The 22085-nt window shown below is 42.3% G+C and overlaps 1 protein-coding gene across 8 annotated transcripts in view; it reads right to left on the reverse strand.

Moving 5' to 3' along the window:
- The window catches only part of LOC131685359 (low-density lipoprotein receptor), a 993025-nt gene that overhangs the window by 304941 nt on the left and 665999 nt on the right, over positions 1-22085 (reverse strand). For 6 of the 8 annotated variants that reach the window (XR_009304782.1, XM_058969027.1, XM_058969025.1 and 3 more), the window contains one exon: positions 13671-13790. Coding sequence is in view for 7 of the 8 variants with exons in the window: in XM_058969027.1 (XP_058825010.1) it covers positions 13671-13790 (120 nt within the window). In the remaining variant the exon portion in view is untranslated. Of the gene's footprint in view, positions 1-13397; positions 13518-13670; positions 13791-22085 lie in introns of all 8 variants that reach the window. The other 2 variants (XM_058969026.1, XM_058969029.1) reach the window with 1 other exon arrangement.

Raw genomic sequence — 22085 nt, forward strand, 5'->3', positions numbered from 1 at the left:
CCTAGATAAGCCGTGTAGTGTCGGTAGTGGTTGTTTCAACCGGCTAAGAATTACACTACGGACTACCTGTTCCGGTGGTAACACCAAACAGGGAACCCCAATTCCATAGTGTCATGCGACCCGTGCTATGGGTAAAATTGTTGAGGGGGTTTAAATTATTCTCAATGGCGAACGGAGCCTGCGAAGAGCCGGACGAACTCTCCAGTAACTGGCTGTGGTCCACTAGGAGGTTGATAACTCTATTATCTTTCTCCGGACAAAACCAGCCTAGAGACCGTGTGGCATCCGGAGGGTTGAAGTATGTCAACCAAGAATTGATCCACTGGGTTCCTATTCCCATGTCGTAGGAGGCGACTGAAAACAGGAGTCCTCAAGTCAAGGTGTTACTCCGTGCCAAGGACTGAATGGCTGGCAGGAATAAAATATGCCAGTCGCGCACGGAGTGTCGTGTTATGCGAATCTCTGACACAGTGGACGTTCGTTTCTTCGCAAATCGTGGGATTCAAATGATGTTCATGTCCCTAATATCCATTTCGGTGTTCGCTATATGCGATTATAAGCCAACATGTTTGGTATCTTCTAGTTGCTGTACAACAAGTGCTGATGATGAAATGTGTAGTGCTGTAATCGAATATGGTTAGAGTAGCACAAATTAATCTTCAGCATAAACGTACAGCAACTATGAATCTATCTCGCCTTGTACAGGAAGGGAAAGCTTCCATAGCTTTGGTTCAAGAACCGTATTTCCATAAAGGAAACTTCTATGTTGGAAAGCTACTTAACCCAGTCTTCGTAGCTTTCAACAAAAATGGCATGACAAATCCACGTGAAATGCCTCGTGCATGTATACTTGCGAATAGTGCAATTGACGCTTGTCTTATATCGGACCTCACAACTCGTGATATTTGTACTGTCATGGTAAATATGACTGTTGACAATATAAACAAGAAATACGTCTATTGTTCGGCATATTTGCCGCATAATGAACCATCACCTTCTGATGATTTCAAAAGGGTTGTATCATACTGTGGCAGAAATGGGTTTCCTCTCATAATCGGCAGTGATGCAAATTCCCACCACATAATTTGGGGCAGCTCTGATATCAATTTGAGAGGCACCGAATTGATGGAATACTTAAGTAGTACAAATCTGCACTTTCTTAATGCAGGAAACCGCCCAACTTTTGCACGAGCTGGCAGAGAAGTGGTGTTAGATGTAACTCTCTGCTCTGACAGTATTACGCATGAGTTGACAAACTGGCTCGTACCAAACGAGCTCGAACCGTCGTTATCTGATCATAAGTACATCGTCTTTGATCATTTAAACGTCTCGCTAGATATCGTCACCTATCGTAATCCCAAATCTACGAACTGGGACCTCTACGAAGAGGGTTTGGCGACTAGGTTTCATGGGTATCTCGACGATTGAATCTCCAAGTGATTTGGACGAGGTCGTGGATAAAACAAGCTCACTCATAGTAGCAGCATACCAAGAGGCTTGTCCGCTTCGAGTTATGCGTGCTTCTAGAGGAACACCTTGGTGGAATACCGAACTTGTTCGACTCAAAAAGTTATGTAGGAGAGCTTGGAATCGCAGACGCAGGGACGGGTCGGAGGCATTTAAGTTGGCTCGCAAAGCATACAGAAATGCCCTTCGATCCTCTGAGCGAAGTGGTTGGAAAAGCCTCTGCACAAATGTCTCAAGTCTCAACGAGACTAGTAGATTAAATAAGTTACTTTCGAAATCGAAATACTTTCATGTCAGTTCCATTAGAACTGCTAATGGTGAATACTCGTCTGACGAAGATGTAGTACTCAACTGTCTTTTTGACACACACTTTCCAGGTTGTACGGAGCCATCACTGACGACTGCCCCTGAGTTCTTTTCAGGCAGTTCTGATTCTTGGGCATTTGCTCGTAGAATTGTGACAACCGAATCGATCAAATGGACGATTGAAAGTTATGCTCCGTATAAGTCTCCGGGAAAGGACGGAATTATTCCAGTTCTACTACAAAAAGGATATGACTTCAAGCATATTTTGAAAAAGGTTCTTACTTGCAGTCTTGCAACAGGATACATTCTATTAGCGTGGCGGGAAATAACTGTCAAATTCATTCCCAAAGGTGGCCGCGTCACTTATGAGGAGGCACAGAGCTTTAGACCGATCAGTCTGACCTCCTTCCTTCTCAAATCAGTGGAACGTTTAATCGACCACTACATTCGGGATGGTAGCTTGGGCGAGCACCCGCTGCATGCAATGCAACATGCATATAAGCGGGGGAAGTCTACTACCACCCTGTTACACAATGTTGTCTACAACATTGACAAAGCTTTTTCACAAAAGCAATCGAGTTTAGGAGTTTTTCTCGATATTGAAGGTGCTTTTGACAACGTGTCTTCCGAATCCATTTTGGAAGCAGCACGAGATCATGGAGTACCTTCATATATCACGAACTGGATACACGCAATGCTTAGCAACCGACATCTGTGCTCATCGTTAAGACAAGTAGAGATAAGTAAACTGAGTGTCTGCGGATGTTCTCAAGGTGGTGTGCTGTCACCACCAGTGTTGGGAAATTATCAAAAAATCAAAAATCGGTAACGCATAAAATTACTACTGATATTCTTACTCGATATTCATTCTCCGCAAAATCACGGACGAGTTTAGAAAAACAATGAAAATACGAAATCCATTACGCCTTCTTCGATCTCATCATCGTGATTAGTTTTTCTTTCACACGTTCTCATAAAATCATATAAAGAGAAAATCAATCTCACCAATTATCAGCGATGAGCGATATTGATATTTTATTATGCGCACTGCTCAATCAGTTTCGTCTGGCGTTTTGCAGTAGCTGCGATTGAACAACTAGAGGTAAATATAACGGAAGATGAAGGAAATTATATAGGGCCCAAAAATTTGTTAATGGGAAAAATGTTCTCCTATGCAGCGAAACAAAATATTAATTTAACGTTACAATATTAGGAATGTCCCTATACTATTAAACTGTTTCAGTTTCAGGATTTTAGTTTACCATCGTGATTGCCGAATCCTGTTTTAATGCATCTAGTGGTGCGATTGTGACTTTCTCATTTTATCCAAAGGGATCATTCATAAATTACGTAACGCTTTTAGGGGGGGGGGGGGGGGGTACGACAAGTTGTGACATAGGGGGGGGGGTGTTAACTAGATCGTTACGTAACATGTTTTCATCGAAGAAACAAAAATTTTCTTGGGATTTGTTACGTAACAGGGGAGGGGGGATGGAAAAATTTGTGACAATTTGTTACATAGGGGGAGGGGGGTCAATTTTGGGCAATTTTTGCGTTACGTAATTTATGAATAGTCCCAAACTGTGATTCATTAGCTGCCTATGTTTAATATAATTGTGGAAATGTCTATTATATTCTTATTACACTTAGACTGTATTCTATGACTACCACGAAAGTCGCCTCTGACACACTTTGAACCAAAAGTTATATTATTTAATTGGCTTGATCACCATGAATTCAATGTTATCTTCGTGTGATAATATTTCGAAATGCTGGGGGAATGTGTTTGGAAACGATTTTAACGGTTTATATGGGAAATTCCAGTGTAACCTTACTAACCAAGCTGTAACTCTGGAACCAAAAGTTTGAACCGAATGAAATTCAATGTCTATGGGATTACTATATCTTCCATTAGAAATTAAGTTAATAGAAATCGGTCAAGAATTCATTGAGAAATAGGTATGACATTAGTTTAGAAACTTGACGAGATCCATGGGGGCATAAAGGGGGAGCAATAGATTCAGCGAAAAAACAACACTTTTTTTGCGATTTTTTTAGAACTTTGCGTAAAGCAAATTCATAAAAACTTTTGTACATTATAGTGTATCTTTTCAATAACATGGTGTAATTTTTCTATGCAATAATATCGACAAACGACTCGGTGACAAAGCTTTTTGTATAATGTCTCTGCAAAAAAACATGATTTGCGGTGTTACCTGCCATTCAAAAACTGCTTAACCGATTTCTTTCAAACTTTGTATACACATTCTATGTTAAAAATGCCTAACCCCTACTTTGAGTATTTGAGATATTTTTTTTTATTTACGGGGGTGGTTACCCGAGCAAATTCTCATGGGTTCAAACACCACATAGTCCCTTGAAAAGACCTTAAACATGGTTCGTGCCAAAATTCACAACCATCAAGGCACCATAAAATGGTCTCAATACCACATAAATACACCAACATATGGTATTTTATATGGGATCTACCAGACCATGGTAATGGTGTTTTCATGGGTTGAACCCATTTCAAACACCCATGTCAAACCCCATGAGCATGGGGGTATTATGGACTTTCCGTTTGCTCGAGACGCATAAAAAGGCGGAATTTTTCGTGCAAAGTAGTAATTTTTATCTAACGTGATTAAAAAACCCCTCCAACTCTGCACAGTAGGCCTGGCCGTTTTAATATTTGCGACATATTACACATAGTAGGCTTCAAATATTAATGTTGACAATTAAACACTGAAGAATAACTGCGGTGTTTTCCAGGATGCTTTTCAATACTGGCTGTGTAAGGGTTAGAATAGAATAGAATAGAATTTGCTGTGTGACCGCACTCTTCAACCCGTAAGTCCGTAACAGGAAGTCGGATCAACTAAAATTCAATTGCAGCTTATGGGAGCGTTATGCATTTCATTTGCAACTAAGTTTATGTAAATCGGTTCAGCCATCTCTATTAACTATTACAAAACACATCATGAAAATGGACATGGTGAATTAACAGCAAATTACACAATTTCTAGCCCTTTAGCTTTATTCAAATTGAGTTCTTAAGTAAAGTCCACAATATGTTTATATGCAATCAAAGATTAAAGGTATCTAGTTCTTCTGCTATTTGTGGTAACAAATCTGGGTTGAGTTTCAGTACCATCAGATCCTGTATCCGTTTGTCTCCTAAGCGCTGGCGATGATCGCTTAACACAAGTTTCAGTGCACTAAATGCACGTTCTACTGTCACCTGTGTGGAAGGGGCGGAAAGAACTACCATCGCCAAACGAAACATTTTCGGTCTTTTGATCTTCTCACCAACCCAGTAATGTAATACATCGAATGCTTCTTTATATTGTGATACACGCGAGCTCTTGTTCTCGTCTGTCGTAGACGGTTGCATTGTATGCTGAAATTTAAACGAGGTTTGGCTAGTTATCGGTACCTTCGGACGAAATTCTAGTTCCTTGATCAATTGATAAATTGTATCGTGTGCGGCCCTGAGCTCAGGAACTTCCAAGTTGGAAGAATCTTTTTGAAAATAATCATTCAGATATTCTTCAAGAAAGCTGCTTTCGGAAGGCGAATCTACGTGGTCACAGTTTTCCTGAGTACCGTTTAGTTCTTGAAGACGCTCCCATAGTTCTAGTAAGTAACGCTAAATATATGTGATTATCAATTACCAGATGTTCTTAGACAAATTTATGAAATAGTATAATACCTGAACTATCGCTTTATCTGCTGCCGTAATACGATTGGAACCCAAGTAATTATATCTTGGGTCCATGTATAAACAAGCCTTGAAATGATTTGTGTTAATCAAATTTTGTAAACGCGCATCCATGGTTTTCAACAACTTTGCTGCAAGTGTGTTCGTTTTCAGAAAGCTTAATTGTGCTTGGCAAATGAGCCATTCGGTATAAAATGCAGATAACGGGACATGTTCACGTTGAAGATATATCATCAGGTAGAACACCGGTTCTAAGGCATCGCAAAATCTCTCAACAAACGTCCAATATTTTGAAAATGCTGGAAAGAGCAATACAACGATATCAAGCAATAATGTTTTTGATAGGTAACATAAACTGTTGTGTACGTTTGAATATAGGTTCCAATCAGTATAAACAAAATCACTTACTCATTTCTTTGAATTTGTTCTCTAAGACAAGGTAAAACGCCTTTTGACTTTTCAATGACTTTAACATCATATAAACGGCATTCCATCTTGTCGCATTCGATAATGGAGAATAATGGGCTTTATTTTCGATAAATGTTGGCTTATACTTTCCCTGTCTAGACGTCTTAATCAACTTTTTGATATCATCAATTCTCCTGGTGTGTTTACGAAGAGCATCCCATACTGCTAGCTGACATGTGTGAGCTGCGCAACGCGTACTGCTTATTGAAAGAAGTTTAAAATGTTCCGATTCATCACATTCAACATTTTCGTTATCTGAATTTTTAGAATCCGAAGAAAACGATGTATCTGAATCTGCGTCGTGGAGCTGCTCAGATCGATTTTGATCCTCTTCTGCAAGAGCCTCGTCTGTAGCATTCAAATCGGCTAATCGATGGCTGGGAGCAATATCAAAAACTGCTTCTATTGCGTGTTTTTCCTGATGCAAGACCTCATTCTCATTTGAAATATGCGACAGTGCCTCGCGTAATCGCAAAACCGATGCTATCATGTTACTGCCGTTATCGTGTGCAATAGTATATATTTGCTCCGGTCGCAAACCATACGCTTCCAGCGCTTCACTGGTTATGGTCTCTTGTAGTTTTTGGGCTGTCTGACTTCCAACCATTTCTTTTATGACTAGAAAGATATAAAGATGATTAAATTTCTCCAAATGGAGGTCCCATTTTTAATTTTACCCAGGTTCCGACAAACGATTTTTCCTTCAATGGTCAATTATGCGTTTATTCCAAACGAATGATGATTTCTTCGCGATGCACTGTCCACTTTCAAACTGACCATTTGGTTTTTCAGTTGGTTGGTAATCAGCCGTCTGGCTATGGAAGCAGCCTGCTCAACTAGCTCTCCAAGTTTCTTGCGATTCATGGTCAAACCAACATAATTCCACAGAGGCTGGACTAATGTTTGAAATCCAGTCCACTCAGGATAGGTCAAGGATAAGGCGTTCACTGTGGCTAACTGTAGGCTTCCCTCTATGATAGATTTCCGGCCAATCTCGACGGGGACATTATTTGTCTTCTTTGACCTTTTCGGGGGAGCTATTTCGCCATTCAATGCCGGTGGTTCTATTTTTGTTTTAGCTGCAGCCGGAGGAATTTCCAAAAGCTCCAACTTATCAGCATGCAATGCTCTAACGTGTCGAATGAAATTACCACGAACTAATTCACCCTGCTGCATGTAATTGCACCCACGGCTAACTATGCACTTATGCTTTCCATCCGTTGTTGTTTCAATTGCCTTCAATATTTTATCTTGCAGCTTCTCCATGTTAATGCTAACGACGCCAAAACACCGAAACCGAAAACTTCACAGCGTTTCTCTGCTGCCAACAAAGCCGACGAACGTTTAACGCTAATAAAAATCGTTCACGAAGTTTCAATAAAATTTCTTCTACGCGAATGTGTAGCAATCACGTGGCGATTTTATTTTGGTTGCCGTTGCGAGCACAGCAATGGGTGACAAAGGGCACATAAAATTGAAAACGAGAATACTAGATCAAAATCACTCTCGGTATATCAAGTTATGAGGTCCGTGATAATGATGGTGGTAATAATGCAAACGATTATCATCGAAGATTTTTTTCGACGATGATCATTGATTTTTAACTTTTTGATTATGATTATGACAACACTGGTCACCACTTCTATGGAACCTTGTCGCCGATGCCTTGTAGAGGAAACTTAATGAGCTTGGGTTTCCGACGTATGGTTTCGCCGATGATTATCATGTAATGATCACCGGTATTTGCATTCACATACTTTTTTATTTGAGGCAACAATTCCTATGTGTCGTTGAGCAATGGTGTCTTTATGTTGGCAGTCCATTGCAGTTCTTTGACTCTGAAATTATTATCGCAGATCAAGTTAAGTACGTGGGGGCAATTCTTGACTCAAAACTTAATTGGACAGCGCACATCGTCCTCGTCATCGATTTCAGGATCAAAAAAGCTTGCATGGCCTTCGGCCAATGTAGACGGGCTTTCGGCAAATCTTGGGAACTCAAACCCAAGTACATTCAGTGGATCTACACAACAATTGTTAAACCACTACTGGCATACAGGTTCCTTGTTTGGTGGCAGAAGGGAGAAGTCATAACAATCTAATCAAATCTAAACCATCTTCAGAGGATGGTCTTGATGGCGATGACTGGTGCATTCTCTACTGCGGCTCTATAGGCCTATTGAACATAAAACCACTACATGGGTTTCTGAAACAAGAAGTACTTTCTTGTGCATACCGTCTTAAGGTTACTGGACTCTGGAGCAATAACCCAATAGATCGTGCAACCAGCCATACAAGAATGTGGCCCCAAATGATTATATGGGATATACTTGCTCCCAGGGATCTTACACTCAGATGTAGTTTTCCTTTTAGAACTTTGAATGTGAGAATTCCTCTTCACGAGGAATGGCTGTCTGATTGGATGAAGCGACAACCCAAACAAAGATGGCAGACACTGCTCTAACCAACAGCTTCAAATAGGTAGCGTGATAATAGAAAGATAGCGATAATGGGCTCATCACCCTACCTTGTTATACTGACGGTTCTTTGTTGGAGGGCTGAGCCGGTACTGGTGTCTATTGTCATGAAATGAGATTAAACCAATCTCGATCGCTTGGTAGATACTGTACCGTATTTCAAGCAGAAATCTTTACGATTCTGTGTGGCACTTAAACAGGCAATTTGCGGTAAAAGAATCTATTTTTGCTCTGACAGCCAGGCTGCCCTGAGAGTACTTACTTCGGCTGATTCGAGATCGAAATTAGTAATCGCATGTCGAACTCGAATCGAAGAACTTAGCATTTCAAATGATATCTATCTTCTATGGGTACCCGGTCATTCCGGTGTTACTGGTAATGAATGGGCGGACGAATTGGCTAGAGCTGGCGCTGCGACTGACTTCGTTGGTCCAGAACCAGTTCTACCACTGTCGATAAATTGGAAAAAGTACAAGAATCGCTGTTGGGTTGCATCCGAACATGCCAACCATTGGGGTAGCTTGCAGACTTGCATTCAAACAAAGACTTTTCTGCCGGATGTAAGTCCGACAATGTCAAAGAATTTGTTGCATTTTTCCAAGCGCAACTGGAGTATTCTAGTCAGGGCACTGATTGGACATAGCAAACTCTATTATCACATGGCTACTATTCAGCGCACTGAGTATTATTCATGTGATCTTTGTGAATCCAATTACGGAACAACATATCATTTGATATGCAACTGCCCTGTAGTAATGCAATTACGTATCCGGATTTTTGGTTCTCCATACATAGATGAACCTATGAGAGCTGAAACTGAACGATATGCTACTGTTCCTAACCCGGTGTGGTAAAGAGCTGTAGTTTTAGCCGTATTTGAGTGACAATATCTCTTCGAGGGTGTTATCGTTCTGTTATGTCAATATCTCCTCGGGCGTGTTGATATATCCGTTCACTACTTAAATGAAAATTCTAAATCCCTCCGGGAGTTTTATTACTGCTATTGTAGCACCTGCAGATCGTTCAGCATCCCTCCGGGGGTGCAGAATGTTCTGTTTTAATTGTTCTGCGTCGTTATTTTCGTTTCCCCTAACCTTACCACTTCCCCAATCCTTCTCATCAGGAAATGATGTAAAGACGATTCTGGGCAAGGTACAAATCTCCGATCAACATGGGGAACGTGCCATTTGAGCAAGACTGATTCCAGATTCCAGATAGCTAGCGGGTAACCCGTCGTCCCGGAAGGTCTTATACGCGGCGACCTTCTCCGCGTACACGTCTCAGCACTCTTTGTCCCTCCACGGATTGAGAGAACGTTTTTGTATGTTCGCGCGGGGTACTGGCTTAGTCTAATTCGTCTGATTCGCGCTGTCGAGAGTAATGCCAGCCAAACAGCGGTACTCTTCCTCCGGAGGAAGTTCTTGAGTAGATTCGATGTTGTCGGATATCGCGGCAGTATAGCTCTTCCAATCAATATTTCGTGTGAGGTCATTCTTTGTCGCTATACACTTCACGGACTGGAACAAAAACTTGTGTCTCGATCGAGCGCTCGTAAACGAATGATCGTTCCACCCGTCTTCTGAAGTGGATCGTGCCTACTTGGTTCATGCGACGCCGCCTCCTTTGCGGCCTTTTTTTTCTTCCACGGCAGTAAAGTAATCATCATTGGTCAAAATAGCCGATTTTGCGGGCCACGACGCGGCCACTTTTCCGCTGCAGTGCTCTTGGAATCGGCCGATCGTCTGGCCACGTGCCATCCAAATGCGAAGATTCAACTTTCGGTTCAAATGCGTGGATGTGGTTCCGGTCTGTCTGTGACTGAAAACGGCAGATAGTTGGCATCTTGAAATACATCAGCATCAACTAGTCAAATTCCGCACTTCGTGAATTCACTTTTAATATTTCGCTCCGTATTTCTACACTTCTGGTGATAATTTGAGGAAGTTCGAAACTTGTAATCGGTCGACCGGGATTCATTAAGATCCAATTCGAACAATGAAAGTTAACACCAGATTTGAATTGACTATATATAGAGACATTCAGGGATGCGATTATGAAGCAATAGGAATACTGGCGAATCTTCTGAAGCTCTAGTAAATTTTTTGAGGTGTGTCAGGAATTGGCGGCATTCATCCGTACAACGATTTTTCCACATTTCTTATCGCTTATGCTGCCTTATTTTAGTTTTCCGTTCTAAATTTGTAACTAACTCGCTCTACAATATCTATCCATCTGTCAGTTTAACAAACATTGTGAAAAAGGCGAAAAAGAGGGTCCGAATTGAACCACGGCAAAAGGTCCGAATCGGGCCAACGACTTTTTTACTCTTCTCTCATCGACTAAACGAACACTCTACCAAAAACAAAATATCAAACGAAAGATATTATCCAAACGTTACAGAAATACAATAGTTTTTTTTAATCAATTCTATCAATTCTAATAAAATCTTAGCTGTAAAGCAGATAAACGTTACGTTAGGGTGCTCCAAAACAACATCTTCCTCTGGTTCACAAACGCGATGACTGATAAACGTCAAGTTTCGTGTGTTACATCAGAGCTAAATGTTGGTCCAGAAACTTTTTTACCGATTAGTTCTTTATCATGCAATCACATTAAAAATGTTTCTTTTCACTTTGGTTTTTTGTTGTAGAAATATAAAAAATTTCTAAAAAATTTTGCAATTTAAATTTTTAACACAAATTTTTGTTTTTGTGGAAAATGACACATTTTTTCAGTGTATATTTTTTCGCGACTAAGTATTCATTCCCTATAACTAGTTCTCAAATAGTTTTGCTGTATATTATAAAGTAACCGAACAAAAAAATAACTTCCATGCCGGTGAATCCTGTAAAGTTTCATCGCAATATAAGATGGTCGATCACGATTTAGGAGATATTCGGACGGATCTACGTGGAATTCCTTAAGATGCACAGACCGAGAAGTCGTTGCAATTAGTGTGATCCGATGCATTCAGCTACATGTGATATATAGGGGAAATTGTGCCCCGAAAAGAGATGGGCACTATAGGAATTCTCGCATTTTTCTAATATTCGGTTCCGGAAACGATCAAATAGTTTGGCAGGCGATTTATAGCAGCAGATTAAACAACGAAGCTTCTGAAGCCAAAAACCATATTCCAAGATTTTATATTCACAGCATACATCGAAACTGTATAATATCGATCCAAACTCGCCAAACCAAACCAAAATATTATAAAATCAGTATTGCCACATGACAGAAATTAACGGTGGTCTGTTATCTGTACAAACTTAAAAGAGAGATAACTATTTTATTCAAATGTTCTACCCCTCCCAACACGAACTTAATTCCATACTATTTAAACTTTCTTCTTTCTAAAGCACACAATCGTAATAACTTGACATTGTTCAATTTCTAAGAGAATGTACCTTTTCCAGCTCGTCAGTTCCCATAACTCCGAAACACCGAACACAAGCACACGTGCGGTAGCGACACGAACATTCCACCTGAATTGTACCAATTCAAAGCCATTCGTCGCGGGTAATTCCAGACCAAAGTTTTCACCAAGCTCGTCACACTTTTGTATTTTGACACAATAGTACAGTAAATTGCCACATTTCAGCAACAAGCAACCGAACGGATTTCCACCGGTAATGCCGGCAACAACAACAATTACTACTAACAGCAGCGACACATTCGTGTCAACGTGAACTCTGCCGCGCTGAAAGGACGAGAGACAAATGTTATTACGAACCCATTCTCCACTCTATGCACAATGAGCAAAACCACACACACACACGCAGGACAAGGTAAAAAGGTTCGCGTGTTGGAGCGCAAAAGCAGTCCCAACTTCTAATGACAACATGCTTACTGATTATCTTTATTATATTTCAGTTTGCTGGAAGTTTTTCCCGTCGGATTCCCGTGTCTTTTTTCTGTGTCTCTGCTACTGATGCTACCGGATATGGGCCAACAATGCGAGAGAAGTGCGTCCCTTGCCTCCTCCGAACTTCAACTGTCTGATGGTAAGTGGCAGTTTTATGGTTCGTAATTAAGATGAGTTTTTCCAGCTGCCAACGATAATAAAAATTGCGTTCCTCGAGTACAAAACGGTCCGCGATCCAAATGCGATAGTTCGGAATGTTACTAGCAACAAACAACACCGGTACAGGTACAGGTTGGCGCACAGTAGGCGATGCACCTCATTAGCATTGAGGCTAAAGGTAGGCGCACCACCAGCAGCCGTTTAGTAGCGGGAATAGTGGAGTAATAACGAGCAGTTCTCGTTTTGCTGGTTGCCTACCAACCAGGCGTGTAATGACGATTTACAATTCTGATCGGCATAGCGCCGGTGTAATAGTAGTAGTCATGGCAGCTCTAAATACCCTACCACAACGTTCCGGTACCCGTGCCAACGGAGAAACGGAAGTGGGCCAGACGGACGAACAAACGAGACAGTCTCCCGCAAGAGGATTCTAATGAAGGGACCTTCGCCGATGGTCTGAGCCATCCACGTCGTACATGTGTCTGGACCGCAGTAATCATTACGGGGGCTCGGTATTTACTGGGGTGATATGGTGCATTTGTACCACCGGGCTAGAAGACAATTACCGGGCTCGTAATTACATTATTACTGCAACGGGGAAAAACGAATGTATTTAGATCTAATTATAGGATTAAAGGATGCTTGCGAGTGTTTGAAACAGTTCATTTGAAGATGATGGAGTTATAAAACATCAACTCCACTCCGGTTACGGAATGAAGCATTTGCACAAAAGTTTAATCCATAATCGCGACTAAGTGAAGTACGCCTGCGAAGTAGGCTACACGAGAAACAACTAAATTTAGCTCCGAACGTAATCCGCTCAAGCTTCATTCTGCAACTTACTATAATCCGTCTGAACTCGCTGCAAATGAGATTTTCCGCTCGTCTTCAAATCCCGGGAATCGAAGCAAAACAAAAAAAAAATGTATTCTTACTGCATTCCTTCTCATCCGATCCATCCGGACAGTCGATATCCCGGTCGCAGATCCACTTCTCCGGGATGCACCGGTCGCCGGTTTTGCACATCACTTCGTTGAACGGGCAGGTTTTGTGTACTACGATGCGCCACATACACACACGAGCCATTAGCACAATGTACAGGAAGAAAATAATAGAAAGCAGTAGCAAAAAAACATAGATAAAGCGAATAGAATAAAAGCCGCAAAGCAAGCAAGTCAGAAGCGCCTAAAGCTAGACTTTATACTTACGGCACTTTTCCGAATCCTCATCGGAACCGTCGGTGCAGTCGTTTTCCCCATCGCACTGCCAGTGCTTCGGAATGCAGCGGCCGCTTTTGCACCGAAACTTGTCATCGGAACAATTGGTTTCTGTGTGGAAGAGAGAGAGAAAGAAAAAAATAAAAGAGAAGATGAAATGATTGAAAATTTGCTAGGCAGGTAATTGACTGTCGCTTCGGAAAAAATAGAATCAGCAATAATGCGTCCTGATGGGAAACATTGAAACTTGCATTGCGCTCGACGGGAAATGCAAATCGATCGAACGGATTGAATCGAGTCTGACACCTGGGCTTGGATGGTATGACAATTGTCGGGTTTTTTTTGTTTATTTCTGTCATCTGCCTTCGTAACCACAAACCCTCACAAACATATATCACTGTTGTAAAGAGCGAAGGGGGGTTGTTTTTTATTCGCGCCTTGCTGTAGGCAAATTACAAAAATCGCTCACCACAAACTGCGCTACCGATCGCTTGTTTATTTTTATTTTTTTCATATTTTTTATTCGCTGCTGTTGCTATGAGCGGTGTAACACACGCACATTTGTCAGGCTTGCTGTGTTACACCTTCCCCCTTCGGTGATTGTGGTGGTGGTGGTCGACGTCGTTCCCCAGCGGCAGTGAGATATAGTTTTTAATTAAATATACTAACAAACAGGAAAAAGGGTCGAAAGGGTATAACTCCGAAGGGTCATGGGTTCGGGAGTCAGGATAAACTTTTATGTATGCATGTTTCGGTGGTCAGATTAATTACAGAACAATGCGCGAGGTTGTCAACTTGTCACGGGGTTCAGTTATTAAAAAAAAAGTTAGTTGTGGCCCCGGCCTGCGCGGCGGCGATGACCGCAGCTGCTCACTCTCGGGGTGCCGTTTGGTTGGCGCGACACTTCATGATGATGCATCAGCCGTCAGCTGTCGTGCGTGGTCCGGTGATTTGTTTGGTCAATAGGCACTGGGCAAAAAATGGTCAACCGCATAGGGACAAAATCAGGGCAAATTTATGAATTAAAGTGGTTAGCTTATATGAGCAAAGATTGAAGAGTACTTTGTCAAAAGCTCTTCTTTTTGTTAAAAAAATGCAATAGTTTATTTTTTCAATTATAGAGGATTCAATCTTAACCCTCAAAGGCGCAAACCAATTTTTTCGAATTTTCTGAAAATTGTCTCACAGCTTTAATACGTGACTATGATAATTTTGAGATGGTTTTCGCAATGTTGTTTTAAAATAACATTGCGCATTTAAGGGTTAAATTAGTTTTGAAATTTGCATTTTGACTTCGTCTCATCAGATTCCGACACTAACTTAGTACATATTGGAGCTAGCGCCGGATTGACGCTATCTGCAAAAACGACGACACTAATTGTGTTCCCGATCGTCACCTAGTCAAGCGCGATGCCTCGCAAGTAATGAAGTTCATTTTTTCTTGCGGGACATCACACTTGAGTAGCGGTTTACTCAGGAACACAATTAGTGTGTCCGTTTTTGGAGCTAGCGTCAATCCGACGCTAGCTTAGTCACTAAGTTAGTGTCGAATTCTGATGAGACGAAGTCGAAACGCAAATTTCATAGCTAATTTAGTTATAGGTTTGTGCCCTTAACGCGTAAATATGATTTTAAGGGGGCGTCTGGCGTAGTGGGCAAAAAAATCGACTTCTTTTTATCCGCTTAATTTTTTGTACTGAACCTCTAGAATGATCTCCCGCAATCTCGGTGGCCACGCTCAACTTCTTTTGTTTTAAACATCCATGCATTTGATGTAATTTGATGTGAGACACCCTTTAATAGCGTTTTTCTTGAAACAGAGTTTTTCAAATTGACGAACACGATAACTCAAAAAACAATCAACGAATTGTCTTGATTTTTAATGAGAATGCACAATATGTGTAGACTATCGATGAACCACAGAAAGTTGAATAAAAAAATTCTCCCTATTATTTTTACGAAAAGTGAGCAAATTTTACAGTAAAATGTGGTTGTAGTTCATCGACTAACTACAAGTCTAAGCTTTACAAAACTTATGAGATTTCGTGTATCAGACAATTTTATCGAAAGTTATCATGTTCGCCGCGGCGCTCCTCGACGTGGAAATGGTTGGACGTCTACTCTTGGAACGCTCGCATGTGTGGCTCTGCGTGACTGAAAATATTTTTTTTTCTTGCACATTGAATGTATAAATAAATCGTAACATTAAAAAAAAGATCTCTTGTTAACTTGCCTTCAAAATCGTAAACCAAAGTAACCTTCGATTTGAGCACTTTACACTAGGCGACCCCCTTAAGTAATTTTCTTCTTAGTGTAGAAAAATTAGTTTTTACCCAAAATTTTTACCGATTAGAACGATCAAATGGCAGCAAGCTATCCAACCAACCCATTCAATCGTTTGAACATTGGAGAATGATGTTCTCGTAACTCTTCCCAAATACATCAAAATCGTCCACTACGAATTATGATCGGAGGTGACCGTTTAACCGCAGTTATTCCAACGTGTCTATAACTATATGGTACAAAAAAGCTTGTGGTTGGAAAGCTGTTGGGTAGAGGTTCTTTTTGACAGAATTATTCAGATTAGACAACTAGTTTAAATTACGTTCTTTTTTGGGCGAGAATATGATTTGACGTTTACAGAGATTCTTTATTTTTGCTGCAATACTAATTTGAGCCCGTTTCACATTACTCATAGGAACACAAATCGTAACCAGTTGTTCTATTATATAAACAAAAAGAGTGAAGAGCCGATTTTGTCAGCATTTTGACCCCATGTTATTTTAGGCTTACAGGAAAATCCGGTCTGTACCAGACGAACTCAACCAAATTCGAGGGATTCCTTTTTTGAGCAATGTTTCTAATCCTAAAGATGCTAAAAAAATACCAACTTTTGTTTTAATTTGGTCCTAGAATACCTAGAATACCCCTTTAGGAGGATTTTTTCTAAATAAAATCCCGGGAAAACCGACCCACCGAAATACCAAATATCGATACTGAATAAAAATCCGTACCGGTGTTTTCGGTATTATACAACATTTTGGACAAGCTATAATCAAATCTAGAGCTTAAACTTGACGAGACTGAAACCGAACGGATCAAATTGCCAACATCTTCAGAAATATGTCTGGTAATACCTATCTGGAGTGAAATGACAGAATCGTTGGTAGATTGAGGACGTATATGTAAACACAAATCTCGACAGAAAAGTTGTTATTATTTGTCTCCCATTCTCCAATCCACGCTGGACACTCAAAAGTTTTCGTGGACGGGTCACTCAGGAGCGACATACAATTCGTATAGGATATATTGCGACAAGAGCGCAAATTTGAAACGATGGCAAACTCACATACGGCAAATGTAACGACTGCTTTGCCTTTGAGTAACTGTGAGAATTTGAATGGTGAGAGAACTGTTTGTCTCTGAGAAATCAGAAAGAAATTGTTCAAAAAAAATTTAGCACGGGCCCAACGATAGACGTCAGTTGAATGCTTGTTTGGAGCGTACTTCATTAGACGATTTTGAAACCAACCGTTCTTAAGGGATACAGTGTACCCGGTACACACTAGAAAACTATTAGATGCTTCTAACTGTAATAGTTTATAGTGATTCTCAACCTGGGGTCCGCGGACCCCCAAGGCGCCGTGAAGTCGTTGCTGGGGGGGTCGGAAAGGAAATTTTTTTCCAAGTGCATATTGAAATTTCAAATCTGGTTTCCTAGCAAATTTAAAATAACATATGGATAGCATCAGTCTTCCCATGAACATCGATAAGTTTGCACCTGTGTACAACATTTCGTGCACGCGTTCAACCTCAAACTTACTTTGCCTTTGTGTACAGGTTCGCCTCGAACACCGAACCCAAGCGAACTATGTGCAAACTTAGGTTTAAACACCGTGTGCGTACACAAGAACGGCATACACAAAACAGAATGATTCAACACTAGTGATGAGTGATAGAAAGAGAAAACTAGTGTCAAGAACCTGTGTGTACGAACATCGCGTACGTACATGGGGTTCGGTTGTGCAGACGAACATGTGTACGTGTTTTGGTACGCATTAGCGCGTTCGAGTTTGCACACGAAATGTGGGTTTAAGATGAGCACAGAACTAGAGCGAACATGGTGTTCGATGTTCATTTCGGAAGTCTGGACAGCATAGAAAATCGATGTTTATTCGTGGGGATCCCTAGTAACCCAGAGTGATTTCTAAGGGGTCCGTGGTACGAAAAAGGTTGAGAACCGCTTAGGTTATACAATTTACGAATATTCTTCAAGAAAATGACTTGACAGCTCTTTCCCCGGCTTGTTCGACTGTCTTTCACGTCACCTGTATCCATGCCAATCCCCCGAGAAAGCGGAAGGCGCGGTTATTGTTGCTGATTCGTTGCATGGGCGCCGAGGGGTTCGCTGGACTGTGTGGCGCAGTTAACAATCCCCCCTGGAATGCAGTAAGGGTCTCTCTGAAGCATTCATCTCCACGCCTCCGTCCAGGACAGCGAGTTTAACGTCAGGTCTCTCGTAGATTCCGTTGGCTGTCTGCACCGTCACCCATCTCAACTGTCTATCTGCACCAGGTTTGACGCAGATAACTCGACCCTTTGGCCAGCAGTTCCACCGAAGGTTTGGGTCCACGATGATAACGATATCGACTGCAATGGGTTTTACTAATGTGAGCCACTTCGGTTTCTGAGTTAGTGTTGGACGATAGTTTAACCCACTACTTCCAGAATCGGTTGGCCACGGTCTGCGAACGTTGCCACAGCTGTTCCGCTAGAGCTACAGAGCTGTCGTCGAATGACACCCACGGTCGTAAGCCGTTTTGCGTACCCAGGAGAAAGTGGTTGGGCGTCAGCACTGGAGATTTATTGTCCTCCAACGGGACGCTAGTAAGTGTCCGTGAGTTAAGAACATTCTCAATTTCCAACAACGCGTTCTGGAGCACCTCGTGACTTGGTTGCAGCACAGTTAGGTTCCGTTTCACGGACTGAATCAGACGCTCTTATACTCCTCCCATATGAGGGGAAGCTGGTGGATTGAATGCCCTTTGCGTTCGATGGTGAACTTCAGCCTCAGTCGGTCGTCGTCGAATTCCTGTAGCGCTTGCTGTAGTTCCTTACTGGCGCCCTGGAAGTTTGTGCCACGGTCGCTGTAGATCACTGCCGGAACTACCCTTATTGCGTATAGCCAATATACAGGAATCTGTCGTTAGTGTGTGAGAGCGAGTTCTAAGTGTACGGCGCGAATGGTAAGACATGTTGCCAGTACCCCCCAACGTTTCTCTGTGCGTCGTCCGACGGATACCGTCATTGGGCCAAAATAGTCTATCCCTATGTACGTAAATGGTCGAGCAAAGACAGCCAGGCGAGCGAGTGGTAGATCGGCTATCGCAGGTGGTTGCGGGGCAGCCTGGTTATTTTTACAATGTTGGCACTCCTTCCCGATCGCACCGTATGTTGCCTTCAGACGTGGACTGCGGAATCGCTGACGAAGCTCGTTGATAATCGTCTCTGGTGGGTAAAACTGCTCGTGTGCGTTAGACACACGCTTTTCTTAGCTCGTCGCGAGTCCGAGGGCCACTCTGCCTTGGTTTATTCATCTTAGCTCGCCTCAGGTTGTCAACGAAACGGGTCACATAAGCCATTCGGCGTAGTAAAAAAGATCATTCCGAGAAATCCTGTGACAACCACTGGGTCCAACGACACGGTATGAATCAGAAGATGAGGCCGCCACTCCTCTTTGGTCGATCCAAATGAGTTAGGGGAAACAGGCTATGCTTTCTCCGGTTGCCAGAGAAAATCGAGACCGCAAAACCACTGGAGGCAGTCATATCCGGAGCTCGTGTCCATTTGGTCCCCTCGTCTGCCACGTTCAGCTTCGTTGGCACCAACTGCCAATCGTTCACGTTCGTCGTTTCCAGGATCTCGCTGACACGGAAGACCACGAATTGACTATACCGACGGTGATCCGAGTTAAGCCAGCAGAGGACATCTCTGGAGTCAGTCCAGAAGAAACGTTGATTGATTTTCACCGATAGCGATTTGGCAATGGTGTCCGTTAATCTAACGCCTATCACGGCGGCTTACAATTCGGACTTGGGAATTGAGAAAAACTTACATTGCAGTTGCGAAGCCGTTCTCGCTTGCGTCGACGAACGTGTGCAGTTATACCATGGTTCCGTCCGTCGCGGATGTGAGTGTTCGGTAGCATTGAGGTATTACGATAGACGATACCTCCGGCAGCACTGTTAGCCATGCCAACCACTTTTGAAGTAACGACTCATCGATGGGATCATCCCAGCCGACTGAAGTTCTCCAGGTTTCTTGCAGCAAGGATCATTAGTAGTTGTATTAAGAAGCGCGCAATCAGTTATAAGGGATCAAATATCATCATCAACGTACGAAGCCTTCACGTTTTGTCGGTCGTCGCTCCCCACTGATCAGTATCTGCTCGTACCGTGGCGACAATTTATACGTGAAGTAGTCTGTTGAGGTGTTCCACCACATTCCGAGAACCCGTTCTGACACGTGCTTGTCGCCGATACTGAGGCTTCTCTCATCGGAGCCTGGATCTCATTGGAGATCTTATACTGTACTTCTCGAACCACTTGTATTGCTTCCTCCTCAGATTCCACAATCAGAAGCATATCATCAACGTAGTGTTGCTTTACGTTTGCGTTAACTACTACTGGATGTTCCGGGTCGAACCTCTTTGCATTGTAATTTCTCGACGAACGTCATTACCCGCACTACGTAGATGCTAAGGTCGATATCTGTCTCGCAGGCCTTCCAGAAGAAGCGTTGGCAATGCTGGTCGTCTCCCCGCATCCTTACCGCACCGCATCCCGCAGCCTTGGTACACCTCACGGATGTTACCGCATACCGCTGTCCGAAACTCCCGGAAATGGATCAGCACAGCAAGTTGGTCTAGGCCTTTCAACAGAACTGAGTTGAGTGAAACTCCAAAGACGGTGGCAGCTGCATCCCATGCGAGTCTTGTTTTGCCCGACTTGTTCGGATTGACGATTGGAAATATCCGAAGGTACCAAACTTGTGGACGGTTTCTTCCGCAGACAACTTGCGAATGTGATCCCGGATTTTCGCGTTCATTTCTCCCGCCAGAAATGGATCCTTCTTCATGCGGTTATCTAGGCATCGCCATCTTCGCATTGCCATCGCTTCCACAGATGCCCGGATTCGAAACGACTATCTACGGGCCGAGTGAGTGATTCCAGCATTGACTGTCCTCACTGGCCCTCGTGTGACAGAAGTAGTTTACTTTGCTTAAAAATTCCCAGTGCTAGTTACTGACAAGACAATTTCGAAACCCAAAATTCAAACTAAATTAAAGTTAAAGTAGACTCCGTATCAGGGATGTAACCAGAGGAGGTTGCTAAGAGGACTACAGCCGCCACGCCCAAATTTTTTAAAAACGTGTTTTCGGTGTTTTTGTGTTACAAACTTGTAGCTCGCTTGGTTTGAACAAATTATTGAGAAAAATTTGAATGCTGCCCGTACCAGTGCGAAGCTAACGGCAACAGTAGTTAGTTTCGTATTGTGTGCCTTCTCTGAAGAACAAAAGAAACTGTAATTCTTACCGTTTTCATCTGTCGATCGAGATGAGAGGGTCGCAGAAACATTCAGTGCCAATATGAGGACTATTTAGATGAATCGTCTAATTTGACCCAGGTGGTGCTAGTTACCGACGATATTGATTCGAAACACAAAAATCACACTTAATTTCTGAAGGTGGAAATGGAGCTTATACTTACGGAAGTAACTTTTATCGAGTTCTACACTGTCAGTCACATTCAGCGTTCATAGCGTTCAACAAATTGACCCAGGCGAAACCATTGATTTTGAATGACTTAAAGCACATGGTTGTGTGTGACAATGCTATAATTTGATCTTCATATATACAAGGACGATGAGAATATCAATGTTCGGTTACAAGATCGGACACCGCTTGCTTGCAGATTCATGTCACATTTGACCAGACTTTCCATGAATATCGACAAATTTGTACCTGTGCACAGGATTTCATGCACGCGTTCAGCCTCACACATGCTTCGTCTCGATGTACAGGTTCGCCTCGAACATCGAACCCAAACGAACGATGTACAAACTCTAGTTCAAACATCCGTGTACGTACGCCGGGTACGTACACGAGAACGATTCGCACAAGGCTAAAAGAGTCAACGCTAGTGGTGATGAGAGTGAGAAAAAGAAAACTGGTGCCACTAACCTGTGTGTACGCCAGGTGTACGTACACCGTGTACGTACATGGGGTTCGGTTGTGCAGGCGAACATGTGCTCGTGTGTTTGAGTTCATACACGAAGTGTGGATTAAATATGAGCACAGAACCAGAGCGAACATTGTGTACGATGTTCATTTGGGTAGTCTGCATT

The sequence above is a fragment of the Topomyia yanbarensis genome, chromosome 2 (genome assembly GCF_030247195.1).
Source record: "Topomyia yanbarensis strain Yona2022 chromosome 2, ASM3024719v1, whole genome shotgun sequence".
Classification (NCBI taxonomy): Eukaryota; Metazoa; Arthropoda; class Insecta; order Diptera; family Culicidae; genus Topomyia; species Topomyia yanbarensis.